Source organism: Apodemus sylvaticus, chromosome 3, assembly GCF_947179515.1.
Source record: "Apodemus sylvaticus chromosome 3, mApoSyl1.1, whole genome shotgun sequence".
NCBI classification, from domain to species: domain Eukaryota; kingdom Metazoa; phylum Chordata; class Mammalia; order Rodentia; family Muridae; genus Apodemus; species Apodemus sylvaticus.
Genome location: NC_067474.1, coordinates 165,104,340 through 165,117,520, shown reverse-complemented (window position 1 = coordinate 165,117,520; position 13,181 = coordinate 165,104,340). Strand labels below are relative to the sequence as shown.

Below are 13,181 nucleotides of genomic sequence, written 5' to 3'. Positions count from 1 at the left end.
TGGCTGAGCGTATAGAAGGCTGCCCACGGGAAGCCAAGCTTCGGAATGTTCCTATCTTGTTAGAACCAAGCTGTGCATTTGATAGTCTGTGACAGATGCCGAGGTTGGTAAGTTCCTGGTGCCCCTGGCCATCTAATCTAAGCTTTTTGCCTCTAACCTGGAACTGAGCGGTGGCCCCAACTCCGTGTGTGGCAGGAGTGGGGGAGGGGTGGGATTTCTTCCTTAAAGGCAGGCGGAAGAAATTTAAACCACAAGGTTTAGTGTGGTCTAGCGGATGCAGACACCCCCTTCCTTAGTTCCTGCGCTTCTGATCTGATTCACTCTAACGTAAAGAAATATAGAGTGAGGTGTGCCTGCGCATGTGTGAATGCGTGTGTGCCTGTGTGTGTGTGTGTATGTGTGTGTATGTGTGTGTGCCTGTGCATGTGTAAATGCATGTGTGCCAGTGTGTGTGTGTATGTATGTGTGTATGTGTATGTGTGTGTGTGCCTGTGCATGTGTGAATGCGTGTGTGCCAGTTTGTGTGTGTGTATGTGCCTGTGCCTGTGCCTGTGCATGTGTGAATGCGTGTGTGCCAGTGTGTATGTGTGTGTGCACCTGTGCATGTGTGAATGCATATGTGCCAGTGTGTGTGTATGTGTGTGTGTGTGCCTGTGCATGTGAATGCATGTGTGCCAGTGTGTGTGTGTATGTGTGTGTGTGCATGATGTGTGAATGCGTGTGTGCCAGTGTGTGTGTGTGTGTGCCTGTGCATGTATGTATTGTGCCAGTGTGTGTGTATGTGTGTGTGCCTGTGCATGTGTATATGCGTGTACGCATGTGTGTATGTGTGTATGCATGTGTGTGTATGCCTCTGTATGTGTTGTGCCAGTATGTATGTGTGTGCGTGCCTGTGCATGTGTGTATGTGTGTATGCATGTGTGTGTGTGTATGCCTGTGCATGTGTGTGCATGCACGCCCATGTGTGTGTGCATGTGTCTGTGTCTGAGCATCTGTGTGTGTCTGAACTGGCCTGTCAGGGTCAGACATCAGCCCTCAGGCCCAATGCCTTTGCTCTCCCCTGCTGTGCTCCTGCTCTGCTTCCCGTCTGTGTTTTTCTTACCCACCCCACCCTCCAGCCAGAGATAGGAAGGTCCCACCGTGTCCTGTGTCCTCGGGCTGGGTCTCGTCCATTCCCAGGCTGTGACTGGTGTGTGCCAAGTGGAGCATGGGTTGAGTTGGGATCCGAGGAGCAGGAAGGTGAGAACTGAGAGAAGAGACTGGGGTCCACCTAGGACGTCCCCTCACAGCCTTGGGATCAGTCCAAGCCTGGCCCCTTGTCAGTGTGCTTAGTTCAGCCACACATCCCTAACAAGAGAGCGGGACATCCAGTGGCATTGGTGCGACCGACTTGTGTGACCCGTGAAGCTGCTCCCAGGGCATTTCCTGAGTAATTATCCAGGTGACTTTCATGTTGCAGAGCCCCTGTTGCCTTGACTCTAGAACAAGAATTCAGACTCCAAACATGAGATAGTTCTCTTTTGTGAGTCACCAGGTTCTCAGTGTCTTGTGCAGAGAACATCCTTTCTCTCCTAAGCAGCCTGCTCACCCTTTGCTGATGCTTTTCCCCGCTCCCCCACCCCACCCCACCCCACCCCACCCCACCACCATCACCACCACGCTGTCCGTGGTTGATCTTTAATCTGATTTTACCTGCAGAAAAACATTGCTGAGAGAAGGACTGGACATATTACCTGTTGCCCAACAAGAGTAACAGACCTGCAGTTAGAGCTCATGCACACACGCATACATAAGTACCTACACACACGCAGTTAGCATGTACAGACACACATGCACACGTGCACACATGTGCACACACACAAATGTACACATACACACACACACACACACTTGTGTGCAAAATCTCTTAGCTGGGACGCTTGCCTGCTGCCCAGGAGCTGTGGAGTGAGGACATTGCCTGTCTCCTCCTCAGCCCTCTCTTAGGAGTGCTACTGGGCGTCTGCGATCGCCAACATTGTACCTGCGTGACAGTTGGCGACGGCAGCCCTGGAGACTAAGCAGAGAGGATGTGTTCAGTATTCAGGGTGGCCAGGGTTTGGTAGGGCACGCGGGGTACCTCCGACTAGGGCTCTGTTTGGGGATTAGCCGTGAGGGTGCCCAGCAGGTGTGTGTAGAGGGGCTGCTGGTGCAGAGTTCACGTGCTGAGCATGAGAGTCAGGGACTCAAGCAGGAACCCCCAATGTCTAGGCATCTGTCCTGCTCCTCCACCTTAGGCGTCTGTCCTGCTCTTCCACCTCAGTGACCCCTGATGTCACCCCCCTTGGTGGTACCCCTGTGCACACGGGCATAGGAGCCTGTCTACATAGGCATCTGTGGGTGCTGTGGCAGATGGGGCGTGGTGATGGCAGGCCAGCCCTGTGGACTCCCTGCTGTCTAGTTTCAGCCTACAAGGCAACAGACATATAACCGCTCCCTTCCCACCCTTCGTGACTTGGTGGCTCCGGGGTAGGGACAAAGGCTGAGTCCTCCACTCCTCCGAGGCCTGCCGTCTGCTCCTCCTGGGAATCTCAGGCCCTAGCTCTCAGGTGGCCCATCTGAACTGGACCTGGCTTGAACCTCTGCATTGCTCCTAGATCAGCAGGAGGTGGAGGTGAGATCACCAAGCTGGAGGTGAGCCAGAGCCAGCATCTGTACTGGGTCCCCCACTTCCTGTTAACAGTACTCACTGTTAGTCCTTACTGGCTCAGTGAAGCCTGTCCTGTCCAGTGTCAACCACACTGTGAAGACTCGCCCATGTTCCTGTCATTCGGCACACACGGATGGCACACACCCACCCCACCCTGAGTTCCACGTCTAGGTATTTTGGAAGAGTAGGTCAGCAGTTTTTCACAGTTTTATAAGAGGGGGGCAGTCAGCAAACTATGGCTATGGGCTAAATCCAGCTCTCTATTTTCTTAAAGTATTATTGGATATAGCCACACCCATTTATTTACACACTGTCTGAAAAGCCTAAAATATTTATGATCTGGCCATTCGCAAAGCCAGTCTGTGACCCTCTGCTTTAATGGGGTCCTTCATCATGGCCTTTCGTGGGACGGTGCTCTGGTGCTTGGGTCACGGCCAGAGGCGGTGTTCATGTGCTAGGCCGGGTGTGGTAACCAGGAAGACTGCCTCACAGTGATCTTTGTTCAGTGAGCGAGCACATTCTAGAACATCGAAGTAACATGCCAGTCGTGCCAAGCCCTCTCTAGGACATTGTCTCCCTTGAGTTTCGGATAAGCATGTGACACACGGGCGACACCCATGATATAGATGAACAGAGGAGAACTTGAACAAACCAAGAGTGAATCGTAGCCGCTGTACCGGGCACGACGTCCCTAGTGAGTCTGGGAGCCTTGGAGACAGGCCTGGGGACATGCCCTGTGGGCTGCAGCCCGGTGGAGGTGAGACTGGGAGACTCCATCTGCATGGGCATGTTTTTTTTTAGAAAAAAAAATCGCTTGTTTTCAAATTATGTATGTGGGACGGGGCCTGAGTGTAGGTCCCCACAGTGGCCAGAGGCCCCAACTTTTCTGGAGCTGGAGTTACAGACAGTTGTGAACCACTTGGCGTTGGGCTTGGGAATCAAACTCTGCAAGAGCAGGTATTTACTTTTAACCTCTGCGGCATCTTCCAAGCTGCCTGCACAGGGATGATTTACAGTGGATGGGAGGAGGGGAGAGGACGGCGTGGGAACCCTTACATAGGCTAGCTATGAACAATAGAACAGTGTCATCTTCAGCCAACAACCTGGACACACAGGAAAGATGAATCAAGACTGGCTCTAGTTTGCCATGGCAACTGGCCACTCAGAGGGTGACTCAGACGATGGCATGGTGGGACCCGTACAACAGAGTGCTTGGACCGCGTCCCCCGGCCTGCCCTTATGAGAATCATCCCACAATACAGTGGACACTTCAGCTGGTGCCAGCCAGCCCTCTCTCCAGCTCCTCCTTCCCACACCTTCCTTCTGATTCGCAGCCGTTCCATGTCTGGGGCTCTCTCTCACCTTCATACAGACCAGAGAGGGAAGCGGCTCTGCACAGAATCGTGTTAGTGAGCTCCCTGGGCTGTGTGTAGGCTGTTGGTGACGTCTTAGAATTACAAGAGCTTGTGGGGTTGACCTGGACATGTAGTGGCTGCTCTACCCTGAGATAACTGTTTTGGTTATTCTTTCTAAGGCTACTAAGAGATCCCTTCTGATACCTGCCTTATTCCTGCCTGCTTTGGCCTTCCCAAAAGTCTGTTCGGTGGTGACAGATCTGGCTCAGGAGCTGGCAAGCTGCTCTTACAAATAAAGTTTTACTGTAATGCAGTCATGAACATCAGCCTCCATGCCTTCATAGGTGCTTGTGTGCTACGGTGGTGAAATTGAGCAGTCGTTATCTGGTCCATAGACCCCAAGACAATCAGCATAGAATTTACACATAGAATTTGCTGGTTTCTGGTTGTTTCCATTTGATGTCTGTGACGGTAATAAAAAAACGTTCTGCTGAGAAGCAGTTTTGGCAAGGAAAAGGTTTGCTCCAGCTTACAGGTCACATGCTTGTCATTGAAAGAAGTCAGGGCAGTAACTCAAGGAGCTTGACGCAAAAATGGCGGGCGATGGATGGAGTCAGCAACACGAGGCTCTGGTTCCAAAAGGGAAGTTTCTTAAAAGGTCTGGTGATGTAGTGCACACCACTTGAGCGCATGTACACACACACATACACAGTATGCATACATTTAAAAAATCACACTTGTGAGGCGGGCCCTTTATCCACCGAGCCATCTTTGCAGCCCTTCCGGTTTGGGTGACAGAGAGCACGGCTCATGAGTGAGACCCAGGAGTGTGAATGCTTCGCTGTTTTCCCTGATCCAAGGCTGGACAGCAACAGGTGGGGCAAGCATCGTTAGCCCTCCTCTTCAGCCTCCTCCTCATCACTGGAAGTCAAAGATGCCGTGACGTCTCCCCTTTGGTCCCACTTCCCCATCCTCCCTAACATAGCCAAGTCATGGTGGACATGAAGTTAGGCCTCTTTCTACGGGGCTGGACCAGGGAGACTCAAGGGTGAATGAAGCATTGTCTTCTAGTTGATCATCTGCAATTTAGCCCAGAATCTTTGAGGCTAGTGGATGATTCTTGCCTCTTCTATGGCCATCCAAATCCAGGACCCACCCTAGGGGGGCTTGCAGGAAGCCTTGTTGCTGGCTCGGGTCCAGGCAGGGTAAGGAGCTGATGAGGAGTTGCAGAGGATGATGATGTCACGACCATGAAGGGTGACCATGCTGGAGAAGAAAAGGGAAGGCTGGGCGTGGTGTCTTCGTCTGCCTGTGCTGTGCTTTGTGTTCTATACAGAGAAGAGGGGGCCAAGATGGCGTTATTGAGCTGAGGCTCACTCCAGGGTCTGTGCTGTCACTTTGAGCTTCTGACTGTCAAAAGCCAGCTAGGAGCCCAACCAGCATCTCTCCTGTCTCAGACTGACCTGGGACGTTGAGTTCCAAGTCCCTAAGCCCACCTCTGCCTCTCCACACAGACAGTGGGGTGGATGGCCTCTTTCCCTTTGTGACAACATAGCCACAGGGACAGGGGCATTTCATTCTGAACCAGGGTTTCAAGCTGCTGAGACGTAATGGGGTGTGTGCTTCCATGTTTTCTCCTGAGTCCTCCCCCCTGCAATTGCACCCCAGCTCACCCACTCTCCTGTTTTTCTTTCCACCCATTAGGCAACACAGAGTGCTTCACAACCTTTGGAGATCACCTAGCAACCTCCCTTAGGGGTTCTGTCCGGCCCTGACTAGAGATCTGGAGTCAACGCCCCGAGATTGATGAGTTTGCCTTGGGAGTCAGTGAAAAGGTGAAATAGAGGTCAACATGGGTCAGAAGGTCACGGGAGGGATCAAGACTGTGGACATGCGGGACCCCACATACCGACCTCTAAAGCAGGAGCTCCAGGGTCTGGATTATTGCAAGCCCACCCGGCTGGACCTGCTGCTCGACATGCCCCCCGTGGCCTACGACGTACAGCTGCTCCACTCCTGGAACAACAATGACCGTTCACTCAATGTCTTCGTGAAGGAAGATGACAAGTTGATCTTTCACCGGCATCCGGTGGCCCAGAGCACGGACGCCATCAGGGGCAAAGTCGGGTACACACGTGGACTGCATGTATGGCAGATCACATGGGCCATGAGGCAACGAGGCACGCACGCCGTGGTGGGGGTGGCCACAGCAGATGCCCCTTTGCACTCCGTTGGGTACACAACCCTTGTAGGAAATAACCCTGAATCCTGGGGCTGGGACCTGGGGCGTAACCGTCTCTACCACGACGGCAAGAACCAGCCAAGTAAAACATATCCAGCCTTTCTGGAGCCAGATGAGACATTCATTGTCCCTGACTCCTTTCTCGTGGCCCTGGACATGGATGACGGGACCCTGAGTTTCATCGTGGATGGACAGTACATGGGAGTGGCTTTCCGGGGACTCAAGGGTAAAAAGCTGTATCCCGTGGTGAGCGCCGTCTGGGGCCACTGTGAGATCCGTATGCGCTACTTGAACGGACTTGATCGTAAGTGTTCCCTGCTTTGTCTAAAACGGTGTTGTTTCCCCCATGTCCCCGTGGTCCTGGCTAGCTTAGGTAGTTATTGGATTTAAAATATCTTTAGGTAGCCCAGTGTTTGTAGAGCCTCACATGTCATATTTCACCTATACCTGGTTAAATGAGAAAGTCTGTCTAGAGCTCACAGGAGTACCCAGAAGTGTGTCATGAATAAATAAAAAATAAATGGATGGATGATAGATGGATGGATGATGGATGGTTGGATGATGGTGAATGGATAGATGGATGGATGGATGATAGATGGATAGATGGATGGATGATGGATGGATGATAGATGGATAGATAGATGGATGATAGATGGATGAATGACTAGATGGATGATAGATGGATAGATGGATGAATGATGGATGGATGGATGGATGAATGGGTGGATGATAGATGGATAAATGAATGGATAGATGGATGATAGATGGATAGATGGATGGATGATGGATGGTTGGATGATGGTGGATGGATAGATGGATGATAGATGGATAGATGGATGGATGATAGATGGATAGATAGATTGATGATAGATGGATGAATGACTAGATGGATGATAGATGGATAGATGGATGAATGATGGATGGATGGATGGATGAATGGGTGGATGGATGATAGATGGATAAATGAATGGATAGATGGATGATAGATGGATAGATGGATGGATGATGATGGATGGGTGGATGATGGTGGATGGATAGATGGATGGATGATGGATTGATGGATGATAGATGGATAGATAGATGGATGATAGATGGCTGGATGGCTGGATGGATGATAGATGGATAGATGGATGAATGATAGATGGATGGATGGATGAATAGGTGGATGGATGATAGATGGATAAATGAATGGATAGATGGATGATAGATGGGTAGATGGATGGATGATGATGGATGGGTGGATGGATGGGTAGATGGATGGTGCATAGATGATAGATGGGTGGATGGATGGATGGATGGATGATGGATGGGTGGATGATGATGGAGATGATGATGGATGGGTGGATGGATGGATGGTGCATAGATGATAGATGGGTGGATGATGATGGATGGGTGGATGGATGGATGGTGCATAGATGATAGATGGGTGGATGGATGGGTGATGGATGGATGATGATGTATGGGTAGATGGATGGTGCATAGATAGATGGATGGATGATGGATGGATGATGGATAGATGGATGCATGATGGCTGGCTGGATGGATGATGATGGATGGCTGGATGGATGGGTAGATGGATGGTGCATAGATGATAGATGGGTGGATGGATGGATGGATAATGGATGGGTGGATAATGATGGATGAGTGGATGGATGGTGCATAGATGATAGGTGGGTGGATGGATGGATGGATGATGGATGGGTGGATGATGATGGATGGGTGGATGGATGGATAGTGCATAGATGATAGATGGATGGATGGATGGATGATGGATGGGTAGATGATGATGGATGGGTGGATGGATGGATGGTGCATAGATGATAGATGGATGGATGGATGGATGGATGGATGGATGATGGATGGGTAGATGATGATGGATGGGTAGATGGATGGATGGTGCATAGATGATAGATGGGTGGATGGATGGATGATGGATGGAGAGGTCAGATGACTTGATGAATAGGTGATGGATTAAGTAGTAAATGAATGAATTGTTTTGAATGGTTTTTATTATTCTCTGGTAATATGCTTCCAGCCTTGAGCTGTAGTTGACTGTATTCTAGCACAATAGCAAGCGTCAGCAAATTGAGCTCTGTAGCCTTGGAGATGCTTGCTCTCTTAGATCAGTGAAAGCCAGGGACCTCTCCCAGTCATGACCCAGATTCTGCCATTCTGCCATTCTGCCTCTCTCTCTCTCTCTCTCTCTCTCTCTCTCTCTCTCTCTCTCTCTCTCTCTCTCTCAGAGCTAGACACTCCATTGCACCACTGTCTTGAGAAGGACTTGCTTGGTCTTGGAGTAGAGACTCTGCTGAGTCAGCAATGGCATCTACCTGTCTCCTTGGTAAGGGGTGTGGCCTTTCTGGTGCCATACTGGTGGCAGGTCCAGGTCATGCTGCCATGAGTAGGGTTGGGAAGCCATGTCAGCAGTCCTAGTGCTCCAGACCCATCCACTCCCATGCCAGGCCCCCTCTCGTTTCCTACAAGGGCATCTGCTGTGGTCTAGACTGGTCCATCTCCATAGGGGACGAGCCAGGCAACGCCAACCACCCATGGCTGCTTTTAGGGGCAGGTTTGACTTGGCACTAAATCCCAGCCCCAATCTGTGTTTTATAATAGACGTGGCTCTCACTCTTGTCAGGAGCACAGGCTGGACCATCCTACTCTCTAACCCTTCAGGATGCCCTAGTCTTCCGCAGCCCTCCCTCAAGTCCATCTTTAAAAGGCTGTGGAATATTCAGAGTAGAAAGACATGGGCGCTAACTCCTAAATCTTCTTGGAAGCTCCTCCCCTTTCTTATCCATATTCAATGACTGGGAACCACTTTTTGGGTGGAGACATCTGTAGTGCAGAGTCCCTGCCTGCTCCATCATTCCCCATGCAGCCCAGCCAAAGGGTATGGCACTCCCCGAGAAGTCATCTCAGACCTGGACCAGGGAACTAGCTATCCTGTGGGTCTGTCTCCCTCCATTACAGAAACGTGTAGTGTAAGGCCACAGCCGACCTTGCAGGCATGGCCAGAGACTCCTGAGCATAGGTTCAAAGGGAACCCTGGCTCTGGGCTGGCCTCCCTCCTCCCTACAGAGTAGTGCTGCAGGCTCCAGGGAGGTTTATGCTCCCTTAAAGCAGAGTGACAGATGGGGGGACCAATGTCTGCTAGACACCAGCTCTGAATTTCACCAAGAATTGTTCAACCTCGTATTTAGGAATAGGCTTGCCAATACTTCTGCGAGCCCAGGGAGTCTGTATCCCAGCTCCTGCACAGAATGCAGACTCTTAGCAGCTAAGAGGGTCCTGGGTGTGTTTGCTCTTGGTGTGTCATGTGTAAGTGACATGACTTTTCCATCAGTGCCCTTCCAGAGGCCTAGACATGCCCTGTGAGCAGATGGTACTTCACTGAGTTCTGCATCGGGTGGAGGGCTGGGCTACCTACCAAACTTGTTACGCTGACAGATGCCCCAAAAGGAAGGGAGGGAGGGAGGGAAGGAGGAAAGGAAGGAGAGAGGGAGGGAGGGAGGGAGGGAGGGAGGGAGGGAGGGAGGGAGGGAGGAAGGAAGGAAGGAAGGAAGGAAGGAAGGAAGGAAGGAAGGAAGGAAGGAAGGAAGGAAGGAAGGAAGGAAGGAAGGGCGTGTGTTTTCTGGCTCGGTTTGAGGGATACAGTTCATCATGGCGGAGTAGGTATGAGGCAGCCATTCATATCACATCCATAGTTGGGAAGCAGAGAAAGATGAACGCTTGCTTTCCCCCTTTTTCTTCAATCAGGAACTCCAGTCCTACCAGGAAATTCTAAAGAGGTTGGGTGGGACCATGCGTCTGGAAATAAATTGTAAGGAACTGACCGGCAGTCTGTCGTGGCAGCTAGGATCCAGATAGATTCAGAATGTCACATCAAGACACTTCTTGGTCAGCCGCACGCACTCGGGGCTCTCTCTCCAGCTTAACTGAGTTGGCCAGGCAGTGAACGCCAAGACCCTTGACTCTCCCTCTTCCACAGTCCTGGATTACATATGGTTGACTTTGGAGGGTGCAGATGAGAACAGAGATGGGGCCCTTTCCTGACAAGCTGAGCAGGACATCTGAGGGCGGCCTGTTGTCATAAGCCCTGATGCAGAGGGAGAGGGAGGAGAGGGGGCCTGTGTTAGCTCCATCACCCGCCTCCACTGACACCTCAGTGCATTGTTGAGGAGCGATGACTCGTGCCTTACGGGGATCCCTTGACTGAGGGTAGGGAAGGGCAGATGCCATGAAAGTTGTGGGCAAGAGATGACTGTGCCTGAGGTAAGGCAGGAGCTGTCGAAGTGGCAGAGGCAGCCGGATTCTAGACTGCACACCTTAGTAGATTGCGTCCAAAAAAATGAGAGCATCTATCGAGGCTCTGACCCCGGGTGTTCAGTCTGAGCAGGTTGAAGGGTATGGCCGCAATCCGAAAGCTGGGAAAGGTGGAGAGGGAACATACAGACGTTGAAATTAGTCCAGGTGGACCCGCAAAGTCACCCGAGACACTGTTGCAAGCAGGGAGTTCATCTATGTACAGACAGCACTGAAAGTGGCAACTCTTGGCTGTGAGTGTGGCTTAAGGGTAGCAGGCTTGCCTGGCATGCAGAAGGTCCTGGGATTCATCCCCAGCCACCAAAACAAGAAACACACCACGACCCTGGATGAAAGCCCCCAGAGGGGTGCAGAGAGCCAGGTTTGAGAGCTGCGGTTGGACCCCCGTTGGAAGCAGGAGGCCCAGGAGAAGCAGGCCATGTGTCCAGAGGATCCCAAGAGATGGTATTGGGTGCCAAGAGCAGAGAGAGTTTCAAGAAAGACAAAGTAATGACAGGTCAAGACAGCTGCCTTGGCAACCAGACAGCTGTTTGTGACCTTGCCAGGAGTCATCTGGGTGGATCGGGTTTAAGGCCCGAGGCCCTGATGGCGGAAGCAGGATGCTATCTGTCCCAGGTCAGGAGGCCAGATGTCTGAGACCTAGCTGTCAACAGGGTTGGAGCTCCTAGAGGCTCTGGGGGAGAATCCGTTCCCTGAGGCCAGCAGGCCTGGCGTCCGCTGTAGCCGTGTCACCCTCTTCCTGCCTCTCCCCGCTCCTGGCCAGTTCTCGGTGTATCCGTCCTCTCTTCCCTCCTCGTTCTCTGGCTGCCCTGCCACAGTGGTTCCTTCTCAGTGCTCTCCCAATTCAAGCAGTGCTCTGGGGAGCCTGGCGACCCTGCCCCTGCCAGGACGCCCTTCGGGGAGTGTCACACCATGAAGGAGAAGTGACACCCTCTCTCAGAAATGCTGGCTTCGGGATGGACAGCAGCTTCTCAGGGTTTGGAGAACAGAGACCAGGAGCATCTGTGTCACTCGGAGAGATATCAGATGCTCTTCCCTGGGGACAAGGACAAGGCTTTGGGGTTACATGGCTTGTCCTGTGAGAACCACATAGCACAAGGAGTAATCTGAGTGGCTAGTTCCACTCAGAACATTCTGGAATGTCCCCATGAGTATTTCCCCAGCCGGCTGCTTGTAGGAGCCAGCCCCGTGTCAGCCACAGAGACCAAAGGGTTAGCCGCATGACCTTTACTGAACTAGAGTCCCCTCCTGAAACAGCTTTCCCCTGCATCGTTTGTCTGTCCTGGACTGGGACAAAGCACTTACCTCTTTTTTTTTTTAACTTCCCATTTTTTGCACGTGCGTTTGCATGTTTTTGCATGTATGTGGGTACATGTGTGTGGTTGAGTGTGCTTGTGGAAGCCCAAGGTTTGTGTCAGGACTCGTCCTCAGTAACTCTTCCACCTTACTGGCTGAGGCAGGTTTCTCAATCAAACTCAGAACTCACTGATATGTCTCATCTTGCTAGCCAGCTTGTTTGGGGAACCTGTCCCTATCTTCCCAGGCTGGACTTACAGATTGCCATCTCCAGCTGGCATTCACTGGGTCCCAGGGATGCAAATATGGTCCTCACATTTACATGAGTGCTTTAACTCATATTTAACAAGTACTCAAACCATCCCCTCCCCCACTCCCTGAAAAGCCCTTGTGTTTTTGAAGCTTTGTTTGGATCAGATCTTTTTCGGGGTACCACAGACATCTCAGGTTGGTGCTCCGGGGCTGCACAGAGTCTCCTAGATCACTAGGAAGCTGTTCCTCTTAGAAATGCAGAAGTTGGCATGGGGGCCTCTCCCAGGTCCTCAACCTTCTGCTCCTGGAAACAGTGTCTGGCTGACTTCCTGGTGTCTTTACTGCACACCCTGCCCTGTCTTCTCTGTGGTTCACATAGAAATCAGCGACCCACCCCAACCTCCCGAGTAGCCAAGTAACTGGTGGTTCCGGCCAGCAGCAGCAGCAGCGGCAGCAGCAGCAGGTGTAGCCATCAGCTCAGTGGGACAAAGCTCCTGGCCCATCATTCCTGGCCCAAAGTCCTGAAGTGGGAGCCACCGTCCCGGGTCCTGCGGTGACCAGCTGAAGTTGGCACAGTGGGCATTGTGTCTGTTTGCACGGTCCATGCCTTCTTGTCTCTGCCCAGGATTTGAGAAGTAGGCAGACCACAGCTCCATGTACTGCTTCTTCTCCCCCTACAAGGATGGGGAACTGTGAACTGTTTGTTCTTGTTAGCAGAGTGACTGGCTTACTCTGATTATATTTTCGACTCTAATTGCATCACTGCAGCCATAAGCTGCCCCTCCTAGAAGGCCACACAGCCTGTGACCATACCACCCCTCCCCCGTGTGCCTGCCTTCTGCATGGGTGACTGAGGTAGCAACTTCACCTCTTCAGAGTCTTTGGGCTCCTGATGTCTGTTTTCCCATCTCTACATTGAGGCAGCAGTCCTCCCAGGCCCACAGCACGGGCTCCACCTACCGTAGCGGTGGTGGTGGTGGTGGTGGTGGTGTCCGCTGCAATGTCCGTCCTGAAACACTGGAGC

General features: G+C 51.8%; 1 protein-coding gene across 1 annotated transcript in view; it reads left to right on the top strand.

Annotated features, from left to right (window-relative positions):
• Window positions 1-13,181, top strand: part of Spsb1 (splA/ryanodine receptor domain and SOCS box containing 1) — a 63,107-nt gene that overhangs the window by 45,427 nt on the left and 4,499 nt on the right. Inside the window, exon 2 of the mRNA XM_052178222.1 lies at window positions 5,746-6,587. Within this exon, the coding sequence (XP_052034182.1) occupies window positions 5,894-6,587 (694 nt within the window). The 5' untranslated portion in view covers window positions 5,746-5,893. The remainder of the gene's footprint in view (window positions 1-5,745; window positions 6,588-13,181) is intronic.